The sequence below is a fragment of the Protopterus annectens genome, chromosome 2.part2 (assembly GCF_019279795.1).
Source record: "Protopterus annectens isolate FY-2018-M chromosome 2.part2, PAN1.0, whole genome shotgun sequence".
NCBI lineage: Eukaryota > Metazoa > Chordata > Ceratodontiformes > Protopteridae > Protopterus > Protopterus annectens.
The window spans coordinates 967,842,828-967,869,717 of record NC_056730.1 but is presented as its reverse complement, the minus strand read 5'-3'; the positions used below and the strand labels follow the sequence as shown (position 1 = coordinate 967,869,717).

The 26,890-nt window shown below is 43.8% G+C and overlaps 1 protein-coding gene across 3 annotated transcripts in view; it reads right to left on the bottom strand.

Moving 5' to 3' along the window:
* The window catches only part of PJA2 (praja ring finger ubiquitin ligase 2), a 1,087,778-nt gene that overhangs the window by 444,009 nt on the left and 616,879 nt on the right, over positions 1-26,890 (bottom strand). For all 3 annotated transcript variants that reach the window (XM_044064273.1, XM_044064274.1, XM_044064272.1), the window contains one exon: positions 7,969-8,151. In XM_044064273.1, coding sequence (XP_043920208.1) covers positions 7,969-8,151 — 183 coding nt within the window. The remainder of the gene's footprint in view (positions 1-7,968; positions 8,152-26,890) is intronic.

Below are 26,890 nucleotides of genomic sequence, written 5' to 3'. Positions count from 1 at the left end.
CTGACACAGACATCCTCCATAAGGGCATCACTGAGACAGATACCTGGTGTCAAAACCATGGCCTCAAGCTAAATGCCAAAAAAGTGCATAGTCATCCCCTTTGGAAAAAACAAAGTACCCACAAACTACCACATAGGTGGTAGCCCCCTAAATACGGAAGACATAATAAGGGATCTGGGGACCCAAGTAGATAGTAAACTCTCCTTTGATAATCACATTGCCAAAGTGGTTAGAAAATCTTTCTATGTGGCCCACCTAATCACAAAAGGGTTTGCATCCAGATCGAAAGAGGTCATTGGGCCCCTCTACGCATCACTCATCAGACCCATCATAGAGTACAATGCCCCAGTTTGGATGTACCTTACAAGACACCTGCAACAACTGGAATGACCACAGAAGTACCTCACCAAGAGGATCACTGGCCTCAAGCAGATGCCCTATGCAGCTCGACTGAAGAAACTCCAGCTGTACTCAGTTGCATACCGCCTACTCAAGAGGTTATCTCTGCCTGACATACAAGGCCATGTCCAACTCAGAACTGATGGACATGCTCCACCTAAAGAAAACCATATCCCCTCGAGCTACATGCTCCAGGGATCTAAACCTCACCACAACAATAAATAGGACATGCTGGAGGGATAGATTCCTGTCCCAGAGACTTCCCATGCTCCGGAACAAGATTCCAATCTACATTAGGCACAGTTCCTCACTAACCCTCTTCAAGAGAAACCTTGACGAGTGGATGAGAAACAGAAAGTTTACCCCAGGGATCACTTCAATGGCTCTGCTGGACAGAGGTACAGGGAACTAATCTAAGGGGGCGGCGGAAAGCCAACACATTCTGGCTAGGCTTATAAATGCTTTCGGGCAGATAGCCTAGTACCTACCTATGAATTTGTGGGAACATTACATGCAGAACAATGTTCAGGAGAAAGAGGAGTGACATCTAAGCAAAGGCAGGAACTGAGTAATTTATGAAATGTTGGAGTGAATGAAAATTGTTAAAATGCATACTGTAAGAAAATCAAGCAATTGTTGCTATGGTTTGTTTTCTATTGCTATACATGTGCCTTTGCCACTTCTTAAATAATATCATGTTTAATAATGATGCTTTAAAAACATTATTAATAATGCACAATTCAAACTGAAATATGAAAGGCAGAGTTGGATGATGAGTAACCTGAAGGCTTTATAACTTTTAGTTATGTACTTACCATAACGTTAGATGTTTGGGATCCATCTCGCCTACATTCTGTACTGATGGGCTCGGAGCCGATCCCTCGGCTCCGACTCGGCACGCTATGCTATAGAGCGAGGCCTCTTATTGGCTGAGCTATTTCTTATCCCAGGATGCACCACCACTAATCCCCCAGATCTTGTTTGTCCACATTCATGCACACATGCACAACTTTTTTATATAACATTGTTAGATGTTTCAAGATGAAACAACAGGATTCGGACCTTCTGATATCCTCTGATCTCCAAGGAAGGGGGAAGGAGGGTGGGTTATTAGGAATGGCGAGATGGATCCCAAACATCTAAAGTTATGGTAAGTACATAACTAAAAGATGTTATGTGATCCTATCTCGCCTACATTCTGTACTGATGGGACAGCGTCCCTAGCACCTAAATCCTGGGTGGCTCATTGGAAAACACTCCTGAGCACTGTGGAACCAAATGAGGCTCGTCCTCTAGATGCCACATCCAATTTGTAGTGGGAAATGAAAGTGTGCGGGGAAGACCATGTAGCCGCAGCACAAATGTCACTAATGGCAAGCTTAGAATGAAATGCTACCGAAGTAGCCATAGCCCTTGTAGAATGAGCTTTGACAGAGGTGGTAAGCTCTTTATTAGAATAAGAATAAGCTTGAGTAATACAGTCCCTGATCCATTTGGCAATAGTGACCTTTGTGACGGCTTTGCCCAATTTATTGTCCGCAAAGGATACAAACAACTGATCTGTTTTCCTTGTTTGTTTGGTCCTATCTAAATAAAAACGCAACTGCCTGTGGACATCTAATGTGTGGAATATGAATTCCGCTTTGTTAGAATACTTCGGAAAGAAGACTGGAAGTTCTAATGATTGTTGTAGGCAGAAATTGGAACAAACTTTAGGGACAAAAGATGGATTTGGCCTGAGAGATACTCTGTCTTTGTGAAAAACCAAGTACGGATGTTTTACAGACAAAGCTTGAAGCTCTGAAACCCTTCTGACAGAAGTAATCGCCACCAGAAAGGCAGTCTTCCAAGATAGAAATTTTAAATCACATGTCGCTGCCGGTTCGAAGGGAAAGGAAGTTAAGGCGCGTAACACCACATCGAGATCCCATGGAGGAGCAGGATGAGAAATCGGAGGTCTTAAAAGCGCAGCACCTTTCAAGAAGGTCTTACACAATCTGTTGCTCATTAAAGGTGGGTTTATAGATTCGTGAAAATTGGAAATAGCTGCCAATTGAACCTTGATGGTAGAGACTGAAGAACCTTGATTGAAAAGAGAAGTTAGAAATTTCAGTACTTCTGAAACAGGAATAGTGATAGGATCCAGGCCCCGGAGTTGAGCCCAAATAGCAAATCTTTTCCATTTGCTAGAATACAATTTCTTTGTAGCAGACTTGTGGGCCGAAGATAAAATGTGTACAACTTCTGGATCCAATGAATGACTCCTGACTATAGTCGGAAGAGGAGGGGCCAAGCCGTCAATTTTAAGGTGTGTAGGGACTGGTGGAATAGTCCCGACTGATGCACCAATAGGTCTGGGATCTGATCCAGGAACCATGGACCTTCCAGAGCATATTTCGAAGATAGGGAACCATACTTGACGAGGCCAGTAAGGAGCAACTAAGATCATTTTGCTCCCCAAGAGAGATGCCTTTTGGATCACCCTGGGAAGGAGAGGAACTGGAGGGAAGGCATAAAGCAAGCTGGTGGGCCACGGACGGGCTAGTGCGTCCATAGGGCTCTTCCCGGAGCCGGGTGAGGGAGAAGAACTTTTGCACTTCATTCAGTGGAGTCGTGAAGAGGTCGCAACACGGAACTCCCCATTTGCTGAAAATCTGATTTGCAACTGTAATGTTCAGAGACCATTCGTGAGGAGAGAGGATGGTTCTGCTCAGTCTGTCGGCTATCACATTGGACTTGCCCGGGATATGAGTAGCCACTAGAAAGCGTTTGGTAGACACTGCTCATTCCCAAACTCTCATGGCCTCTCTGCAAAGAGGATAGGATCTGGTCCCTCCCTGTTTGTTCAGGTACCAGACCACTGACATGTTGTCTGAGTGAACGGCAATTACGCCCTGAGGGAGGTAATCGTGAAGGGCTTGAAGGGACAGAAGCACCGCCCTCATTTCTAGGATGTTGATATGAAGTAGGGTCTCTTCTGGGTGCCATATGCCTTGGACTGACCTGCCCAGGGAATGCCCCCCCCCCCCCATCTGGGAGGCGTCCGTGGTCAAAGTGGCCACAGGAGGAGGTGGAACAAAGGGTCGTCCCTGATCCAGATTGGAGGGCACCAACCACCAGCGAAGGTCCCGTTTGCAGGTTTCCGTGATCCATATGAGGTGACTGAGAGGGAGTTCCTGAAAGGACCACTGAGCTGAAAGAAGCCACTGGAGGATTCTCATGTGCAATCTTGCTAGGGGAACTAGAAGAACCGTGGCGGACATGGATCCCAATAGCTGCAGAACCATTCTGGCTGGGGCTTTGGATCTGGGAAGTAAGGCTCGAACTTGAGCCTGTATGGTTTGTATCCTGTCTGTAGGTAGATAGACCCGCATTCGGTTTGAGTCTATCTCTACTCCGATGAATCTTATGCGTTGAGATGGCAGCAACACAGACTTTGGCCAATTGAAGGTGATTCCAAGGGAATTGCCCAGTGATATCGTGGCTTGTAGGCTCCAATAGTAGATGCTTGGAGGTGGCAGTTAGGAGCCAGTCGTCTAGATACGGAAACACCTGGAATCCTAGACTTCTCAGGTGAGAAGTCACTACCGCCAAACATTTGGTGAACACCCTGGGGGCTGTGGTGAGACCAAAGGGCAGTGCACGGAACTGAAAATGACTGCCTCCTAGGCTGAAGCGCAGATGTCTCCTGGACGCTTGATGTACCAAGATATGGTAATAAGCATCCTTGAGATCTATGGAGCACATCCAAACACCTTTCTCCAGCAATGGGAGAATGGTTTGTAGGGTGACCATTCGGAACTTGGACTTTTTTACTGAACGGTTTAGAATACTGAGATCCAAAATGGGCCTCAAGTCCCCGGTCTTTTATGGCACCAAAAAGAATCTTGAGTAAGTCCCTAATCCGATCTGGTCTGCGGAGACCGGTTGGATGACTCCCTTTTGCAGCAGCTTTGAAACTTCTGAGGCTGCAGTTTCCCGTTGACTGGGTGGCGGGTCCCGGATTTTTTTGGACTGAGGTGGGGAGTGAGAGAAAGGGATGGCATAACCTCCGGCGATAATTCGAAGCACCCATCGGTCCTGAGTGATACCTTCCCAGGCTTTTAGGTGCCTCGAAACGACCCCGACTGGCTCCGGAGCTGCACAGTCGGGCAATCCCTCAGGGACTGTGAAAGGCTGAAGAGCCACGAAAGGACTCGCGGTCTCCAGTGTTGCAGGGGCCTCTGCCGCCTCTGGGACGGCGTCTTCCAGAAGAATTTCCCTCTCCCCTGCCTCTGGAAGGGGGATCGTCCTGCTGTGAGGGGTAAGACTTCTGAGATCTACGGAACCACATTTTCCCTCCTCTTTTAGCCTTGGGGTAAGGCCGAAAGGGAGTGGAAAATCGTGCCCCTACGGCAGTCAAAGTCTTACCTTCTTGCTCGCAGCAGGTCAGTGTGTCCTTTTACCTTGGGACCAAACAAGGGAGACCCATCAAAGGGGGCGTCAGCAAAGGAAGACTTAAAGGCCTCCGCAAAATGACATAGGCGGAGCCAGGCTTGTCTCCGTAGAGCAATGCCTGTACCCGCCGCTCTACTCGCCCCTTCGGCCGTATAAGAAATGAGCCTCATGGACGAGTTTGAAATGGACGACAGTGTAGCCAGCTGAGAGCCAACCGTCTGGGCCAGCTCCTCAGGCAGGTTACCCAAGAGGGTATCGGAAAGTTCTTTAATCAGATCCCTCTGAAATCTGGTAAAGTGCGTGAGATAGTTCAAGGACCTTAATGTAAAGGCCGCTGAACTTAGGATGCGCTTACCGTACCGATCCATGCTCCTAGACTCCTTATTAGGAGGATGGACGGACGTCGAAGCCTCTGCTACATCTTGCTGGGTAGCAGATGCCACCACCAAAGCATCTACAGCCACACCTGTAGTCAGAAACTTTTTCCGGGGGTGCTGACAGGAACTTATTAGGACGAGCAGGCACCGGTTCCACAGAGTCTGGGTGTTCCCACGCCCGACAGATCAAATCCAAGAGCTTGTCGAAGGGCGGAGACACCCAGGAGGCGGAGGGCTGAGCCTCGAAGGCCTTAAGGAACACAGACTCATCAGCAGAAGGGAGTTTGGATTGCCAGCCGCCTCGTTGTTTAAGGGCCTCCAGGATGTCTGCAAAGGAGACATCATCTGAGGACGACTTAGGGGACCCCTCTGCATCATCGAGATCAGTGTCTGATGTAAGAGACTCATCAGGGGAGTCAACGTGCTTCCTCTTGCACGATCTTTTCCTAGGGGGTTCCTCCGAAGAAGCTTCAGAAGGACCTCCAGGAGGGGGGGGAAACCCCAGTGGGGGTAACCTCAGGCCCCGGGGCTCCGCTGTCTAAGGACAGGGGGACTGCCAAAGACCCAGTCTCGATATGCAGGGAAGGAGCTGGGGAGACCATGGAGGTAGCCAAAGATGATTTGGCTAACGCACTCCTCATAGCCCTGAAGGCGGGACCACCAGAATCCTGGGAATGTCCCACCTCCGCGGCCACGACGGTAGACTGCACTCCCACAGCCGACGCACTGAGAGGAAGGCTTGGGACCGAAAACATCAGTCCCGAAGCGTTCCCCCCGGGGCCGACAGAAGAAGTCCGCGTACCGAACTCCGACTCAAGAGCCGGAGTTGGAGTAAGGGTCGGGCCCGACCCTAAAACCTCCATCGGTTCCACCAGCACCGGCTCCAACGGTGCCGAGGCTGTTGGAGGAGGAACCAAAGTAGCAAGGTGGACCATCGGCTCCAAAGCCGAATGGGCTGGAGCCGAAACTAACTTTTGAAACACCGGAGACTGGAAGAGTCTTAGGAGCACCCTGTTGATGTCCAAATCAGACATCTTGGAGGATCTAGAGGACACCGATCGGGTCCGAACCGATTTCTCCATTGGCTCCATAGGACTAGGGGACCGGCTCCGAATGGATTCGATTACTATCGGTTCCGAGGGAGATCTCAAAACAATTTCCCTCGGTGCCGATGAGGACTTCAGCGCCGAAGGGGAAGAGTCTGAGCCGGCAATCCTCATCGGCTCCAATATCAGTGGAGCCGATGAAGGTGACCCGCCTCTCGATGCCCCAGTCCTCGGCTCCGAAACCACAGGGGTCGAGACTGGAGGCATCGAGGCAGACCGTTCCGCCCTCGGCTCCGAAGTCCGTGGAGCCGATGGAGAAGCCTGCCTAGGTTTTTTGGCAGTCGGTTCCGACAGACTGGTCGGAGCCGACGCTTTTTTCTTTTTCATAGGAGAGGAAGAGGAAGATAAAAGCCTCCTTGAAGGATGGCTTAATCAACCCTTTTAGAATTAATTTGTTCTTCCTCTCCTGGAGGACTCTCGATGAAAAGGCGTGACACATGCTACAGGACTCTTGTAGGTGCTTGGCGCCTAAACAATAAACGCACGAGGAGTGGTCGTCCGTTATGGACATTTTATAACCACACCTCGCGCACTTTTTAAACCCAGAGGGTCTATGTTCCTTAGACATGTTGACTAACCCTAAGAAACAAGATTTAATTACACAGAAAGAAAAACTAAGAAAGTTTTAAGTTTTTTTTTTTTTTTTTTACACAAAAACCAGTTCACGAACTAGTAGCACAAACACATAAAATGAGGGTCAAGACCCTCTAACTTAAGCAGGTACTTGACTACTAAAACACAAAACGCTAGATAGTAATAGGGGAAGGCCCCTCTAACTTAAACGGGAAACCTTCCCTTAATGAAAAAACACGATTTTCTCAACAAATATTTTTCAAACACACTCGTACAACAACGATAGCTGTTAAAACAGCTTTTGAGTTCAAAATCACAAATTTTCTGACAGGAAAAGTCTGAATAAAACAGTACTTAGCCCAGCCAAGTTTGAGACCACGTCCTAGCTTGTAAGCGGCAAACGAGATTTGGGGGATTAGTGGTGGTGCATCCTGGGATAAGAAATAGCTCAGCCAATAAGAGGCCTCGCTCTATAGCATAGCGTGCCGAGTCGGAGCCGAGGGATCGGCTCCGAGCCCATCAGTACAGAATGTAGGTGAGATAGGATCACATAACATCCACACTTTTCCATTCAAATACAGTAGCCAAAGGAACAGGCACAAAAACTGAGGTGTGTAACAGGGTCAGATTTACTTCAAAATCAACAAATAAGCTAAAAAATCCAGTCTTGTCAAAAGCACAACTCGTCTATTTTAAAAACAAAGAAATATAGAAGAGTAACAGCAGCATTAAAAACAAAGTAGAAAAATACAGTAATGGATAATTAGGCTAGGGTTCCGACCACTGTTAGCTTGCCTACAGAACTCCATGCATGGTCTGTAAAGTTTTATACTACTGAATCTACAGCAGAACTCATATGATAGGTACTGCATGCTTCATTTGAAAGTCTCGTGTATAAGCATTACATAGTTACAAGTTATATATGGTGTAGTAAGATTACAGACATGCAAGTTAATTCTGAATCTTACCTGGGATAACTCAGTCACAGAGCAAGTATGCTTTTTTGACATGTCAACCAGTATTTTTAAAATAATGCAACATGTTGACATTTTTTTTACATTACACACACAACATACCCGTCCAAATCTTCACTTATGCTGGAATCATCTTCAAGATTGTTGTTGTTATCCAACATGAAAAATGCTGGGTGAACTAAATGACTAACTGCATCAGATTCTTCATCACTACTACTATCATTTGTGCACTCATCATGGTACGACAACCATGGGATTTCTCCTTCTTCCAGAGCTGTATGCTCCCTGAAAAAAAGAGTCCACATATTATTTTCATTTGGGCTGTTTCTTATACACATTTAACACAGAATTATTCTTCTTTCCAATGACCTTCAAAATTAATTACAAACAATTATGAACACCAACAACACTTTAAAGTTTAAAACAGTACTGAAAGAACACCTCACCAACAAATGGTTCTGCTCCTGCACTAACTCTGTATGATCTATCCCTCCTCTCCTAGCTCCATTTTCACCCTCTTTTTCTCTCATTAGCCCTTATGAATTTTTCCAATAGCTTTTCATCCTCTATCTCCTTTTTTTTCTATCCCATCCACCGTACCTTCCAAGACTCCCCCCTCCCCTCTTTCCTTCTCAAATATCGGCAAGCTTCCACAGTTTACTATGCCTGCTCTACAGTACTATTTCTAGCCTATTACTAGACTCCATTGTAGTACTACTCTAAAGCTCACATTATATCCACTTTGACTCACACTGTCATTTTTTCCTTCCCCTATCATTTCATATTGCGTGTCTCCTCTACTCTGTACTACTACTGTTTACTAGCAAATACCTTGCTACCTACGTGCTAGACCCACAAGGATGTAAAATGGTTCATTCCCTGTCTAGCTGAACTTTTATAGATACTCATCAAAACTCTAATTATGCTTACTAAGTTGAAACTTTTCCAGATATTGTACATTGAATTTTTTGTTACTTGACATGCTACCTATGCTGTATCTACACGAGACATTTTGACTGCAAGCTTTTGTGAATGTGGAGCATGTCTCCTTAAGTTGTAAATATACTTGACACTGTTACTAGACTTTTTATCGACATGTGCACCTATACTGTATTTAATTGTGACACTTTATTGTTTCTTCCTGTTAATGTGGAGCTTGTTTGTTTTTTATTGTTAATGTGGAGCTTTTTTTTTCCCGAGGCCTCCACTGAAAAGAGACTCTTTTTCAGCCCACTGGATCACCCTGGTAAACAAATGTAAAATAAAACAAAATAAATAAAGGATCCTTGCAGAGTGGCCATGGCCGTAATGGAGAGGACCATAGACATAACAGACAAGGATTTGCTGTGCTTGTCATAGCAAAACTTTATACAGCTTGAAGACAGTTTTAACATTATTACCCAAAGTTATTTTTTAATATGAAATAAACAATGAGAATATTTTCAAACTGTTTTTTACTCTGCCAATATAAAGTTGCTTATGATCACCCATGCAATGCAGCAGATACTCTCCCCTGTTAGAACTGCTTGGGAAGAATACAGTCTTGCTTTATTTTTTTTCTGCTACCACTACTACTATAAGGGAATGACTTGGTCTCAAGGACACACTGGTTTTTGTGAAGCACTAGGTAAGGAGGGTGAACAAGACAAAAAAAAATGTAATTGAGAAGTTCTTCAGCTGAAGTAATTGCTATAGAAATAAGAGTTTTCCAAGATACAAATGTCAACTCTGCTGTGGCTGCTGGCTCAGATGAAGGCTTAAACACATTCTCTAAAACCCCCTCAAAGACGGTAATGATGAAGAGCTGGATCACTAATGGAAGTTAGAAACTACAGACAAACTAACCTTGACCAAAGAACAACTAAGTACAGAGTCAAAAACATGATGTACTCCAGGAATGGTGGATACCACAGCAGAATATATACTCCAAGGTCATCATACAAATGGAGAAATGTGTCAATTTACTTTTAGATTTCTTTCTTGTATCAGGTTTTTTAGCACTGCCAAGAATCTGGGCTACTCTTACCAGGCATGAAGGGTTCTTGGTCATCATTGAAAGGGGAGAAACCACATGGGTAGTCATAAGCAGCATATGTCTGGATAAAATTTGGCAGACAGGCTTGTCCATAATATGAGGTTACAGCAGGAGAAGAAACAAACTTACCAGGGCTGAAAGGGAGTTATTAGAATAAAGATTAATTGTGCAAAATCTTACCATAACCATAGATGTCCTTCTCTTCCATGTTGCAGTATTTTCAATTGTGGGATCCTCCGCCTCAGGCAACCTGAACATCCGGCTCCTACACCAAAGCTTAAGCCCTGTTTCTGTCAGGTGCACGAGACGTCACATGCAGGGCCATAAATGTGATGTCTGCACACACAGACCTCAGAACTGACTGCCCAATTAGACAACAGTCTAAGGAAAAGGAAAGTATGCCATCCAGAAAGTGAAAAGGTCCTCTAGGGGGGAAGAAGGGAGGGAATGAATACTGCAACATGGAAGAGAAGGACATCTATAGTTATGGTAAGATTTTACACAACTAATCTATGTCCTTCTATTCACATGTTGCAGTATTCTCATTTGTGGGAGAGTACTACAGCTCAAGCAGGACAAAGGGTGGAGGAAGAGTTAGCAGTCTCCAGAAAACCATGGAGGATGGCGCTAGGAAATCCTGCCCTGGCTCTGGAGCTGCTCTCCAATTTATAATGCTTGGTGAAGGTATGTACAGAGGACCATGTGGCTGTCTCTAAGATAGTAGTTGTGTCCAGGCCTTTGAGAAAGGGCCTGAAGAGGCCACTGCTCTAGTAGAGTGTGCTTTAACACAGTGGGGCAACTGTTTACCATGGAAGGAGTAACAGAAGGTATTAGTTTTGCATATCCAGGAGGATATTATCTGTCTGGATACTGCTTTCCCCAGGGCCCTGGGGTGAAAAGATACAAAGAGCTGATTGGACTTTCTAATGTCTTTGATCTTGTCCGGGTAAAACCGTATCTGCCTGTGAACATCAAGGGAATGGACCAGTCTCTTACTGTCATTCTGTGGTAAAGGGAAAAAGGTGGGTGAATGGATAGATTGGTTAAGGGACAGTTCGTTGACCACTTTGGGCATGAAGGAAGGATTGGTACACGCAGAGTTACCAAGTCTTTGTGGAAGATAGTGTAGGGTGGAGTGGGCATGAGTGCTTGCAGCTCAGAGACTCTCCTAGCTGAAGTAAGGGTTACTAACAAGACAGATGGCAGAAGCTGCTGGTTCAAAGGGGGCAGTGGTAAGTTTCTCCAGTACGAAGTTCAGGTCCCATGGAGGAGGGATAGGTTTCCTTGGTGGTCTGATATGGAGAACCCCCTTAAGGAAAAGTTTCACCTCCAAGCTGGATAACAGGGGTGGATCAATAGGTAAGCAGGCTGAATGGCTGACAAATGGACTTTCACTGAGGAGTATGAAAGTTCTGATTTTAGACGCTCACATCTATAGGCTAGGACTAGAGGAACATCCGCTTAGGGGTCTAGTTGTCTTTGAAGACACCAGCTGGAGAATCTTTTCCATTTTGATAAATAGGATCTCCTGGTAGTGGGTTTCCTGGCCTCCTGCAGGACAGAGAGCACGTCCTCAGAATAGAGGCATCTGAAAGGGATCAGAAGTTTATCACCCACAGGATTAGGCTGAAGGTTTCAGATGAGGATGAATGAGAGATCCCTCCTGTTGTGTGAGCAGGTCCACCTTATGAGGCAACTTATGGTGATTGCCCTTGGCAAGAGATAGAAGATGGAGGAACCAATTCTGCCTTGGCCAATAGTGGGTCACCAGCAAGATTTTTGGTTTGTCTTCTTGAATTTTCAGCAGGACCTTCTGAATGAGTGGGAAGGGAGGAATGGCATAAAGGAACAGCCCCCTCCAAGAAACTGAAAAGGCATCCACTTTCCACGTTAGTGGGTGGAGATGGGAGTCTGGAGCAGAATAGCTGTAGTTGTCTGTTATGAGGGGAGAAAAACAGATCTATCTGTGGGGTGCCCCATCGGTGGACAATGCCTAAGAAAACATCTCTGTGTAACATCCATTCATGATGTTGAGAGAATTGTCTGCTGAGGGCATCTGCCTGATGATTGTCCTGAGATCGTAGACCTGAATAGACTGCTTGCAGTGTGATATTGTACTGGATGGCCATTTCCCATGCCTGTATTGCTAGCCTGCAGAGTAAGTAGGATCTGGTCCCCCCCCCCCCCGCTTGTTGATGTACCACATCACAGAGGTGTTGTCTGTGAAAACTTGGAGGGGACCTGGTTGAATTAGAGGTAGGAAGGTCTTTAGAACTAGAAAGAGAGCACTCATCTCCCTCACGTTGATATGTTTTCTCCAGAGGGAGGGTTCGCATCGAGTCTGTACCTTGGAGACCATTCATAGTGGCGCCCCCATCCGAAATCCAAGGCATGTGTGTGCAGGAATTGCACTGGCTTGATGGGTTGCAGAGGAAGGCCTAGGTTCTGGCTTATTTGTTGGATCCACCTCCTCAACTCTTTCTTCAGGCAAGGCAAGGAGGGCACCTGGAATTCCAGGGGGTGATTGTGTTCGGACCAGACTTTTTCAAGTACCACTGGAACTTCCTCATGTGCAACCTGGCAAGGGGCAACATCAGAAGAGTAAATGTCATGAAGCCTAGAAGATGGAGGAGTTGCCTGGCAGAGATGTGGTTGATTGAAAGTAACTCTTGGAAGTAGTTGTTTAGAGAAGAAACTTTGTCTTGGGGAAGGAAGGCTCTCATCATGTCTGTCCTTATTCTGCAGTCCAAGAAGGTTGGTCTTGGGATGGAGTAAGGGAGGATTTGGTTAGATTGAGAGTAAATCCCAGACTCTGAAGGAGGGATACAGTGAATTGCAGGTGTGTCCTGAGAATACTTGCCTCTTCTGTTTGGATGAGTAGATCATCCAGATAGGGGTAAATTTTGTTCTGCAGTAGGCTACGGCTGGGGCAAGACACTTTGTGAAGACCCTTGGTGTTGCAGATAAACCAAAGGGCAAAGCAGTAAATTGAAAGTGCAAGGATGGCACAGCAAAGCGTAAAAACCTCCTGTATCCTGAGTGAATAGGGATATGCAGGTATGCCTCCTTCAGGTTCAAAGTGGCCATAAAAGCACTGGGTGTCAGTAGTACAAGGAGTTTGAAGGGATAACATGTGGAAGGAAGGAACCTGCAGGAAGGAGTTTAATAAAGACAGGACCAGAATAGGCCTCCAAGGCCCCTCCTTTTTTGGGACCAGAAAAAGTCTGGAGTAAAACCCTTGACCCTCTTGGCTTGTGGGAACCTTTTCTATGGTCCCTTGTGATGGTAAATCTTGGATGATCTGAGGTATAAGGCGAGGTTGTTTTTCTGGAGGGAGGGGTATGCCTTTTGGAATGGGTTTTTCTTGCCAGGTCATAAAGTACCCATTTTCCACTACTTATAATACCAAACTGTCTGAACAGATATGTTGCCAAAGAGGAAGACAGTGAGAGAGGCTGTCAGAGAGGGGAGGTGGTTTAGGCAGTCCAGGTCTGTCTGGAAAGGGCTGCCTGGGGGCTGGATTGGGAAGAGGCAGTTCTCAGAGAAGAAACTTTTCTAGACCCTTTCCTGTGTTTAGAGGAGGAGGATGTAGGGGCAGGTGCACTCCTAACAAAGGTGGGTTTAGCTGGGTAGTTTCTACAGAATTTAGGAATGGAGAGACCAATAAATGTTTGAGGTCCTGAAGTTCCTTGCTTTTTTCCTGCAAGCCTTTGAATAGTTCTGCAGACTGCATGACAAAAAAATAATTTATTGTCCAGGGGAGTATCTAAGATCTTGTTTTTGAAATCATGAGGGAGGGGTTGTAGTCTGAGCCAGGAGTACTTGCGCAGTACAAAAGTTGAGGCAGCTGATCTGGCTGAAGCCTCAGCAGCATCATAACTGCATTTTATAGAATGTCTGGCAACTTGTGCTGCTAAGGAGAGTTTAGAGGTAACCTGGGATTTGGTAGGGGGATCAGGTAAGGAAGGGAGTAATGAAGTAATTAATGGCCCTGAAGGCCAGGGGGATGAACTATAAATCTTTTTCACCAGTCTGTCCATCATTTTGCTATCTTTGTCAGATGGCAGAAAGAAGGAAGAGGGAATCTGCCTGGATTGCCTATCTGGAGCCACTGCAATGACAGCTGGGTCTGCCGTAGGTGGCCTAACGAGGTACTTGTGGTCATAAGGAACTTTATAGACCCTATCTGACTTTTCAGGGGCTGGAGGCTGGAATTATCGGATCTTAGAGTCTGAAGCAAAAGCCTCTAGGTAAGCTGGAATCACAGAGGGAAGACCAGAGGGACAGGGAGATTCCATCTATAGGAGTTCAAAATATCTATTTTGCACCTCAGTTATCTGAGTGGCATTCCACTTGAAATACTCCCTCATTTTGGAGGTAGTTTCCCCAAAGGTAATATCTTCAGGTGGGGAGGCTCCTTCCAGGGAGTCTGTCTAGAGAACAGTACTCCAGGGGAGATGCCAGCTGAGAGGTGTATGTAAGTGATTTATCTGAGGAAGAAGAATCTTCTTCCTGAGTATGAGTTAGGGGGATGGAAGCAGCTGAGGCTGGCTTAGGGCTAAGGGCAGGCAAGGTAGGAGTATGAGAAGCAGTGGGCCTTAGGGTCATGAAGGATGGGGAAAAGGTTTACCAGTCTGGCTGGTCTTCTGTTGTGGTAGACAGATGTTTAGTTTTCTGGTTTCTCTTAAGAATGTTTGCCTTAAAAGTTGTGTGTGAAGCAGAAGGCCTAGATTCTGGCATCAGGCCTGTGGCTGAGGAGGCCTGGTCTGAAACCTTAGGCGGCCATTCAGTCAAGCCTAGTTCCCCTTCATCACTGGTGGAGGCCTACGTCACAGTAACCTCTGCGAACGTGCCGACTGAAGATTGTAGGGTTGCTTCCAACAAGGTATCTGCTGAAGTTGACAATTCTGCTAAACGTCCCTCAGCCCTTAGACCGGTAGCTGGTGGACCGTCTGATGGAGGCCCAGCAATAGAAGGGCCTTGAAAGCTTGGCCTTCTTTTTAGGCGGCTCCATCTCGAAGACTGGCTCAGTCTCCACACCTAGGGCCAAATGCTTTAGTCATTTGTTTTCCACAAACAATTTAAGGCCTGCTAGACAACTACGTAGGGTTTAAGAGATAAACGACGTATGGTTGTGGGACTGGCCTAAGCAGAAAGACAAAGCTCACAGGTTGGTTCTAGGCTACTGGCCCTAAGGCCTATATAAGCCTAGCCAAAACGGTATCCTGGCTTTCGCCACCCAAGAAAATTATTTTCTTGTGCCCCTGTTGAGCAGAGCCACAGAGGTGATCCCCGGGGTGAATTTCCCATTTCCTACCCAATCATCAAGATTTCTCTTGAAGCATGCTAATGAGGAGCTTTGTTTGATATAGATAGGTAGTTTGTTCCAGATTATGTGAAGTCTCTGGGACAGGAATCTATCCCTCCAGCATATTCTGTTTATTGTGGTGATAAGGTTTAGGTCCCTAGAGCGTGTAACTCGGAGGGATTGGGATTTCTTTAAGTGGAGCATGTCCAACAGCTCTGGGTCTGACACCGCTTTGTATGTTAGGCAGAGATCGCCTCTGAGTAGGTGATATGCGATGGAATAAAGCTGGAGTTTTTTTGAGACAGTCGGCATAGGGCATCTGTTTGAGGCCAGTAATCCTCTTTGTGAGGTATTTCTGTGGCCTTTCCAGTTGCTGTAGATGTCATGTGAGGTACATACCAAAACGGGCATTGTACTCTATAATGGGTCTAATGGGTGATGAGTAGAGGGGAACAATGACCTTTTTCCTGGATGAGAAACCTTTTGTGATGAGGTGTGCCACGTAGAAGGATTTCCTGACTGTGGCGATGTGATTATCAAAGGAGAGACTACTGTCCACCTGTGTCCCAAAGTCTCTTATCACACTTTCGGTGTTAAGTAGACTACCACCTATGTGGTAGCTCATGGGTAGAGTTTTTACCAAAGGAGATGACAATGCACTTTTTGGCATTGAGCTTGAGGCCATGGATTTAAGAACAGGCATCTGTCTCAGTGAGGCCCTTTTGTAGGATGTCCACATGGCTCCTAGTTTGCATTCATCTGCGAACTTCATTAGCCAAAGACCTTCTGTGTTAGCCTGTACTTCAGAAAAGTAGATACCAAACAGGAGAGGACCCAGGACTGAACCCTGTGGTACTCCACTTGTCATTGGTTTGAAGTCGGATTTGGAGCCTGCTACTTTCACAGTGTGGGTTCCGTCAGTGAGCCAGTTGGCAACCCATCTTGTGACATAGGGATTTATACCTAGCTTAGTGAGTTTATCTATAATTCCAGGGTGGGGGATGGTGTCAAAAAGCCTTGACAAGATCTAGATAGGCTGTGTGAACCATCTTACCCTCGTCTACGTCTTTGGTGATTTCTTCAAAGAAGTCCATCAGGTTTAGGAGACACGATCTGCCTTTTACAAACCCGAACTGGGTGGGGTCCAGAGTCTGGAGATTACCAATGTCTTTGTTTATAAGTTCCATGACAATATGTTTCATGGCCTTGCAGACCAGGCTTGTTAGGCTAATGGGGCGGTAGTTCCCGGGGTCCGTGGTGGCTTCCCCTTTGTAGAGTGGGATAACCGTCGCTGTGCGGCATTCAGTGGGCACAAAGCCTGAGGTGAGGCTATGATTGAACATGATGCTTAGGTGGGGTGTCAGTTCATTCTGCAGTTCATGTAGAAAGCAGCCTAGGATGTTATCAGATCCCATGGATGCTGTGTTCTTGGCTTTGGAGAGTGTGGTTTTTATCTGTGCAGCCGTGATTACAACAACGCTGCATTCTTCTGGTACAGAGATGGGCCCTTTAGGAGGTGAGAGAGGAGTAAAGTTAGCACTGAACCTATCTGCCAGGATATTGGCAATATCAGTTGGTTCTGTATATTTAGTGCCATTGTGCTGTAACTCAGAGCGGATCTGGGTGTTGCCATTGAGATTCTTGACATAGCTATAGAATGCTTTGTGGTTGTCTTTAGAATCAGTGGTGATTTTGTTTTCAAAACTAGCTTTGGAGGATTTTATGAGGGATCTCAGCTTCTTATTGAGGCTGACCAGGGAAGTTCCTCCAATCATGGGATTTTACTCTTTTTTTGCAACAATTCCTTTCTTCTGTTGTAGAGTTTGTTTATGGCAGGGGACCACCAGATTGGCTTCCTTTTTTGGGGGGATAGCATATTGGTTCTGTTAGGTATAGCATGATCCATGCACTCATGTAAGTGCTTATAAAGTGCATTTGTGTAAGCTTCAGCAGTCGTACCTCTATTGTCCATCTGCATGGGTGTCGTGAAGTTTGCCACTTCTGTCTTAAGAAGCATGAAGTTGGCTTTGGAGAAATTGTTTACAGTGGTTTCCCTAATGGGGAGTGGGGGCGGGATGTGGATATCCAGGGTGATTAGCTTGTGGTTGGATCTGACCAACAAGGAAATTACCTCTGGTGTGGAACACTGGTCTCCCATGTTGGTAATGACCAGGGTCCAGGATATTGCTGTCCCTGGTGGGGGTGTGGATAAGTTGATCCAAGGCATTTGAATTTATGAATTCCAGAAAATGTTGAGCAAGAGAGTTGGTACATGAGTAGTTTTCCCAGTTACTGGTGGGGTAGTTGAAATCGTCCATTATGAGGGTGTTGGGTTGTACCCTAATATTTTACAGCGCATCAAGAAATGAGGAGTGGGAATCCTGGGGCATGGTGGGGGATCTGTAACAAGTTACAATTTGGATTGCGGTCTTGCCCAGACTTAGTTGCACTTGGATAATCTAGGATGCATTATGCTGAGCAAGTAGCCTGGACGTACGGATATCCTTAATGAATATGGACACGCCTCCGCCTTTAGTGGTTTGGTCCAGGTTAGGTGGCCAAAAGGTGTGGTATGAATTATAGCCTGATAATGCAAGGGTGCTCTCTGGAGCCTTGAACCAGGTCTCTGTCACTGCACAGATTATGTTCTCCATTTTAAGGAGTGCCTCGAGTGAATGCATTTTGAGGTTCAGACTTCTAGCATTAAATAGCATTACCCTCAGATTTTGCTTGTTTGTACCGGTTACGGTGGTGAATTTATCATTTGAACCTTGCCTAAAAAAGGCACTATAGGGGTGGCAAGAGCCTTAGCCACTGTAGCCTGATTAAATTGCAACTGTTATTCTAAGCCTTTGGTTGAAGCACCTGGGCTTCCGACCAGTTGTTTTACATTAAGGTTTGTGGTCTGCACTGTTGTGGCAGGACAGGTAGCTTACATCCTTCTAAGTTGGGAGTTGCTGCTTGACGGCTTAGTGTCTATTATTCTAAAAGTGCATTAGTTCTGGTTTAAGCACTTTGGCGTCGGGCCAGTTATTTTACATTAAGAAGGTGTGGTCTGCATTCTTGTGGGAGGAGAGGGTAGATTCTGCCCTTCTGAGCTGGGAATTTCTGGTTAAAGGCTTACTGTTCCTGCTTATCTGAACTGCTTCCTTCTGAAATTGGTATGCCTTGTTTGCTGTAGCGTAGACTAAATTCAGACCTGCTGAATCTAGCTTTGGTTGTATAACTTGAGCACTAATCCACACCATCTTTTTTTTGGAGAAGGTTCCCCTGCACCCTAGTGGCAGGAGTGTGCAGTTAGAACTTGTCTGATTGAAGACTGCTGGAACGGGGCTCAGTTTTTAGCTTTTAATTGGTTAATTTGTTTAAATCAGCTTGCTCATTTGCTACTGTTATATAAAAAAATGTATACATATACATATATACATATATATATATATATATATATATATATATATATATATACACTTTATGCATCGCCGCTTAACTATGGTTAATCTATTCCCGGCACTATAAAGTCTGCTCTTTAAATTTTCACTTAGAACCAGCCAGTTTTTTTTAGTTTTAGCACTCAAATCTGTTTCTTTGAGAATCCTTGTGTGGAATTTGCCAACCGCACTTACATTTCCCCTTCCTAGATGACATGGGCTGTAAAAGAGCAACATCAACCTAAGCCTAAGTGAAAAAATATAAGATGATTCCCCATCAGGGTATTTATCTGTATTGTCTTCTGAAGCACGGAGCAGAACGAGCAAGCTGACGTTCAACTGCGGCAGAGTTCTGAGGTCTGTGCGTGCGGATATCACATTTGCGGACCACGGTTTATGGCCCTGCATATGACATCTCATGCAAGTGACAGCAACCAAGCTTAAGCTTTTGGACAGGAGCCAGACTTTTGGGTCGCCTGAGGTGGAGGATCCCCCAATTGAGAACACTGCAACATGTGAATAGGACATCTTTAGTTTTGAACATTTACACTTTCTCCAGGAACCTGGGAATACTAGGAAATGACAGAAAAGCATAAATAAGATTTGAGGATGCTTACAGATGATTGCGCATCTAGGGTAGTCTTCCAAAGAGGAATAAAAGAAATGAAGTTGCTGAACTTGATGATGATCAGGAATGCAAACATGCTACAGCAAGGTTTCTCCCCAATCCCAGAACAAGATTTTGGCCACCGTTAGGTTGACAGACCACTCATGAGGCATCCACTCAAAATCTGAGCCTGTCAACTACAGAACTAGCTTGTCCCAGAATAATTCTGGCAATGAGAAAGCAATTGGTTGAAAATGCCCATTCTCAAACTGCTATGGCTTCCTGACAAAGAACTACTACTACCATGATGTCGCTGTGGATGGCAACTGCAACTGGGAGGGGGAGGTGAGTCTTGAAACTTGTGTGAGGTGGGAAGGACTGCTCTCATTTTTGGACACTAACAGTGAGGTAAGGCGTTCATCTGTAACCATCTCCCTTAGATCATCTGCTCTTGACAACACGCTCCCACACTAAAGCGAATCACTTGCGTAACAGTCACAAGCTGGGTGGGGACTAGAAAAGCTTTGCCCAGAGACAAGCTAAACTTGTGACTCGACCATCTAATACGATCTCTGTATATGATGGATAATCTTACCAGAGCATTCAACAGATGGTGAAAACTAATGCCACCGAACTCACAGTGTCCACTGTAATATCCTCATGTGATAATGGACATTGGGAACCATACACATCAATGGTGTCATTAAGCCTAGATTTCTCAGACAGAAAGATGCCAGCAGTATGGCTTAGGAAAAACTGAGGAAACAATCCACTGAAGAGAAGGGATTCTGTCTAAAAGGTAAAAAAGGCTTTGCAAGCCAGAATGTCAATCATGTATCCACTGAATGTGATGGACTGTGTGGGATGGGACATTGTGGTGTTCATTATTCCCAAAAACTAGAATAGAGACAGAAGGGAGTCCCTGTAGATGAGACTGGCCAGAGTGGGAGCCACCAGAAGAAACAAATCCTAGCTTCTTGTAGTCTTAGACACAATGCCACAACTGTGTTTTGTGAACACCCACTGTTGATATGACACAAAATGGAAAAGTCTAAAACTGGTAATTACTGGCTCTTACATGAAAACGCAGACACTTTTCGGATTCTTTTAGAATTTTTACATGCAGATAAGCATCTTGGAGGTCCAAACAGCACAACCAGAACCCTCCTAGTAAACATGGAAAGGTGGATTGCACTGTTCATAGGTTAGTGCTAGGCTAATTGCCCTTGTGACCACTTTAAGGTTAGTCAATTACACCATGTGAAAATCAAACCCTGCATCTTGTGTTTGTAAGGGAAACACCTTAACCAGTATATCAACCTCATACTCTTCTGGGATGTACTGTGATGTACTGGTTTAGGGTCACTCAAATTTAGTATGGGTCTGAGGTCCTCTGTCTTCTTACATATTAAAAAAAACTAGGGCAGAAGTCTAGCTCTAGCTGATCTTTTGAGAACTCTTAGATGTCTCTTTTTGTCAAGAGGCTTAATGCCTACTGCCTGACAACATCTCTTTGATAGGGTAGGGTGTCTGGCAGGGAAGAGACTGCAGTCTGGGTGGAGACAAGAAGTGGACTGCTTAACCTCTGGATATAATCAGCACTATTCCTATTCTTGAAAAACACATATTTAATCACTGCACCACCTATGGAAATACCACCGAATCTTCCATAAACATGATGGTTTCTGGTCAGGGAGAAGTACAGTAACTGCATTCTGGACACTAATAGATGACATCTTGACCAAAATGGATAGAGGCAACCTAGCAGGTGTCCTCTTCATTGACCAAAGCAGTGCCTTGGATACAGTGCATCACACCATCCCTACAATCCCACAAGCTTAATATTGGCATTAGCCCTCAGGCTGCTGCATGGTTTTGAGACTTTCTCAAAAACAGGTCCTTCAAAGTAAAAAAAAAAAATCAACTCACCTTATCTGAAGGTAGACTATAATCAGGAGTATAACAAAGATCAATACTTGCTCCTGTTCTTTTCTCAATCTTTGCAAATAAATTACCATTTGACCTCCTCAACCTATAACTTCCACTTTATGTTGACAAAATGATCCTATACACATTTAGCCTTAAACACAAGGAAATACAAACACAACTTCAAACGGACATCCTAGACCTGCAGTTTATCCTCCCCCCAAAAAAAAAACACGAACTTGGACGTCCAAGATGGCTGCACACTGAGTAACAGCTTGTTTCTAGCTCTCCCAGTGTGAAAGCAGAAAATCAGCAGAGAAGGCCAGTATGGGTAAAGTAACTGGCTAGTAAGTGGTGCACTGCCCGGATGCCAGGAATAAAGGAATACAGAAGACCTGGAAAAAAAATCAGCAACAAAAAGTGAGGAAGAAACACTGACTCGGGAAAGCTCTGCAGCTGTTCAGCAAAAAGCAATGCAACCTTCAGACATGACTTCCAATAACCTACAAGAAGACATAAGACAACTGCATACATACCTGGTTAAACTAAACAAAACACTGATGGAGCATATCAACACAAACAACAAAAGGCTGGAAAAAATGGAAGAAGCTTTAAACAGATATTCAGATGAGATGATAAAGCTACAAAAATCAGAGGATGAAATGAAGTAAAGATGGCCAAGTATGAGACTGCTCAGGAAGAAATGTTTCAAAAAATAACAGAATTAGAGAACAGAGCACGTAGTGAAAACTTGAGATTTTCAGCTATACCAGAGAAGGTGGAAGGAACAGACTGCATTAATTTTCTGAAGGCACAAATAAGTAACTGGACTGGTATACCACAGCAGGAATTGTTAGATGAAAAACACACTGAGTGTATGCTCCAAACCCAGCTATAAGAAAGCAAACTAGACCTTTAATAGTAAAGATACAATCCTACCAGCACCTGAAAAACTGTGGCAGAAGGACAAAATACTAAAAGTGGGAGACAGCAGAGTGTTTGTGGAGAATGATTACTCACTGTACACAAGGCAGAACAGGAGTGAATTATTTCCATTACTCAGGGAATGTCGAGATGCAGGTGTGAGATTCAAACTGCTGTATCCAGCTGTCTTTAAAGTATTCTTCACTGGAGGAAAAACAATAATTTTGTAATGAAGAGCATGCTAAGGAGGAAATACAAAAGTTTGTCCAACAAAAAGTGAGCTAATAAACAGGAGGAGATTTTGTTTCTTGTTCGTCTGGTTAGAAAGACCAAAGAGAGACTGTACCTGTGAAACCTTTTTGAGTATTTCAATGGAAAATGTTGGAGAATTAAGGGAGCATAAAAGCTGCCCAGAAAAATCGAGAGTACATTGGAAACGTGTGATGGAGAACAGTAATAAAACTAGTAACTCAATGTGGGATTACAATCCAATAATTATACTTGTGAGATCCAACAGAACAAGAAAATCTGGAATTATTGGACTTCAAAATTTCTTGGATTTGTGGGGACTTTTAAAGTATATGCCCTACTTCATGTCATTAATGTTTGGAAAAATGCTTTGGAGAAGGGAAGAGAGGGGGCAAGGATAACTGTAAGTAAAGAAAACATTTTCTATTCTTACTGGTACTGCATTTGTGGTGTATGGTTTTCTTCACATGCTATTTTTAAGTGTAATGGGGATTGTAAAAAGGTGCTGCTGTTTTTCTTTCTCCCTCTTTATCTCTTCTTGTATAGTTTTGAGAAATATAGGCAATGCAATGTAAAAAAAAGCCTGGTTAAAAAGGTATGACAAGTTAAAATTAATGTGCTTTTTCATTCTTTGCTTGGGGAAATGCTGTACGAAGGACCTTAGACTGATTAGTTTTAAGAGAGAGAAAGTAAATGAAAAAGAATATTGAACAAACTGCGGTGGTGGTGCTGCAGTAGCGTTGTCACCTCACAGCAAGAAGTTGTCCTGTTCGATTCTCAGCTAGAACGTCTTCTGTGAGGAGACGTGTGTGAATGGGCGTACCTTCGTTGAAGGTTGTGCATCAGGGCTGGCAACTCGGCATGTAAAAATCCACTGCCAATCATTAGTGGACCGGAGTTCCGCTGTGGCAAACCCTAACTGGGAAAAGCCGAAAGACACAACAACATGAGTTTTTTTTTCTAGCAAATGCATGTACACTTAGTAGCAATTCTGCAGCTGGTCTTCATGTTTCCATGGAAACAATCTGATAATGAAAAACTGGCTGTCTGCTTCTCATGTCTCCATGGAGACAGTCTGATAAAGAGAAACTACAGACAGTCTGGTGGAAGGGGATTAGCTGACAGAAAAGAAAAAATAAATAAGAGAGAAATCGTCTAGGACATAAAACATTCTCTGAAAGCAATCGGGGGTTTATCCAGGTGGAAGGGCTTTAAGGATATGACAAAACCAATTAGACAAAGTAAAGTTTTCTCAGTTTTTTTTTTTTGAAATGCAGTGGGGATACTAATACAAACAACTGCTTTTGTTTTTATTTCTCTCCCTTCCTCTTTCTTCAGTTTAAGGAAATGTAGGCACTGCGATGTAAAAAAAGGAGGAGAGAAGAAAGGTCTAGTTAAGAGAGTATGACAAAAATGAGTGTGCTTTCTCCCATGCTTGCATAAGGAAATGACTGGGTTAAGACCCTAGGCATTATCCAGTAACAAGTTTATTACAAAGCATGTAAATGAAAAATATTGAATATTATAAGGCTTTTTTCTGGTAAACAAGGTTTAATCTCTAGTTTGCATGTCGCTAGAAGACAATATGATAATGAGAAATGGCTTGTGGAAAGTGTTTACTGAAAGCATTCAAGTGTTTTCTTAGCTGCAGCAGCTATAAAAGACAGACAAAATCAAATAGAGCTTACTAATAGCACAGGCTGTACACCATGCATCTTAGCATGACTAACTTTTCTTTTTGGTTAACTCTAGCTTGTCTATGTGGCTATCAACTTAGAACTTTTGTTGTTATTAGGAAGCAAAAACTTCAATATTTGAAGATGCACATCGTTTTGTGTGTTATTCTTAAGGTCAATAGGTTTTGGGGGGTTGTTTGTTCTGTTTGAGGGCTTTCAAAAAAAAAAAAAGTTATGTAAGATGTGGCATAGGCTCAAATGGCTATGACAAGAAACAAATGTATAAAAGACCAACCTGCCGAACAGTATATTCATGTAACATAAAAGTTGGAAGTAGACATTTAACAAAAACACATACATAAAAGGTGGTAATAATAACTATACAAGAAAATTATGCTTTCTGTAATGTTTTTCAATCTGAATGGCTTTACAGATAAATATAAAAAGAGTAGTGAACTATATTAAAAAAAAAATGTAGAGTGCAAATAGCTATGCTATAGGAGACACACCTAGAAAGAACTGAACATGTGAATTTGATAAAGAAAGGTTTTCAGGATGGTTATTCAGCAGAAAATCTAGGACAAAGGAGAGCAGGAGTACATCTATTAATTGCAAGAGGAGCTCCAATAGTGCCAGTAGTGATAAAACTAATGTATTTTGGCTTTTCCCGGTTAGGGGTTGCCACAATGGATCTCCATTCCGCTAATGATTGGCAGTGGATTTGTACGGTGCCGAGTTGCCAGCCCGACGCCCAACCTTCAAAGAAGACACACCCATTCATGCAGGCACCTACCTGCATGTCTTTAAATGTCACTTGACCGTGGGGAGGACATGCAGACTCTACACCGAAGGCGCTCCAGCCGAGAATCGAACGGGAGAACCTCTTGCTGTGAGGCGAAAACGCTAACCGCTGCACCACCATGAGTACTGAGCTCCAATAGTGATAGAAGAGGAAAAAAAAGATAATTATGAAAGATATATACTACTAAGGGGCTATTGGCAAGGGAGGAGGATTACACTGGCAAGCATTTACATTCCACCTAAAACTACTATAACGGAGCTAAAGAAAATTCTGGGAGAAATAATCAGCTTCTAGTAAGGATTATTACTTATAGGTGGAGACTGGAATTTGGTTTGCAACAGTGAAGATGTGTCTTGGGGGCCTAGATGGGAAAATATAACAAAGGAGGGTAGACTTTTCAAGAATCTTGTGAAAATGTTTGGCATGGAAGATGTGAATTCAATACTAGGAGTTCGGAGTGAATTTACATATTATTCTGCAAGATACAACAACTGGGCTATGCTAGGTAGAATTTACATCTCCCAATAACTATTTCAGATCATGTGCCAATAATTACTAAAATAAAAATGCAAGGTAATGAAATAAAAATGAGATACTGGCGCTTTCCCACCTATTGTCTGAAAAGAGAGGAATTTAAGGAATGGGTTTTGGAATTAATTCAGGCACTACTAGAGAAGATAGAAATGTATTTTGAAAATATAGCTAGGGAGTGGGATAAAATTAAAGTGGAGTTCAAAACCAGGGTGGAAATAAAGGAAAGGGAGGTATGGCTAAGAAGTAACAAGAATTATTTAGAGGGGCTGACAAATGTTAAGTATTGCAAAATAGGGAGAATCTCTTAGAGCAAGAAAAGAAGCAATTGCAGAATGCTAAACAGAAAATAAGGGACTACCTTGACAATATGTACAAGTTTAGAAAGATTGCTGTTAAGCAACTGTTTTTTTGATAACTCTAGAGCACAAAAACTGCTAGCATGACGACTCAGGCAACAGTAAGTGGAAGGGGCTGTCACCAAGCTTAGGGAGCCTATAATAAGAGATCCTGTAGAAGTATTAAGTTTGTATAAAGCAGAGAAATACAGAAATCAAGAAAAGGTACAAATTGAAATGTTTATGGAAGAATTAAATATGTCAAGGTTAGAGGTAGGTGAGGCTCAATTACTAACAAGATAGGAAGAGATGTATAACCAATCTGCAAGTCCCCCAGGAATAGATGGTATTCCTGTGGAAGTTTGGAAGCTAGGAAGGAAAAACTGATAAAGATCTGGAAGGTTTTGTTTAACAGTATTTTAAAAGGAAGAGAAGTACCAGCATCCTGGAAGAAGGTGGTGGTAACGTTAATACCTAAAGAGGGTAAAGATCCATTGGATCCAGCTTCATAAAGGCCCACTTCAATACTTAACCACAATTATAAAGTGTCTATGGCTATAATGGCTAGAAGAATGGCAAAAGTGATACTAAAATTGATAGATATGGATCAGTGTGGTTTTGGGGAGGGGAGACAAACATTTAACAATATTAACAGAGCACTGATGATCCAGGGGGGAAACAGAATGGAAGAAAACACCACTGTTATTAGTGGGTCTAGCTGCAGAGAAAGCATTTGAAAGAGTAGACTGGGACTTCATGAGCAGGGCAATGGAAGCATTTGCTTTCCTTAATACAATTATAAGGCTGATTAGGTGTATATATGAGGGATCGGAGGCAAAAATGAAAGTGGATGGAGTCCTCTTTGATAACTTCTGCTTGAGTAGAGGAATCAGGCAGGGTTGTCCGCTTTCTCCTTTTTTGTTTGCAGTATATTTAGAACCACTGGCAAAGAAAATAAGGGACTCAGAAATTCAAGAATATAATTGGTATGGTAGTCAGGAAAAGCTGGCTCTATTTGCAGATGATGATATTTTATACATGACAAAACCAGAAAGGGACATTACAGTGTTGTGGAACATTTTAAGACAGTTTCAAACTAAGAACAAAGGAAATAGCAGTAAACTATGAGCCCACACAGAAATTGGTCCAACAATAATCATATTTATAGGGACATGATAAAATGAAATGTTTAAGAGCATG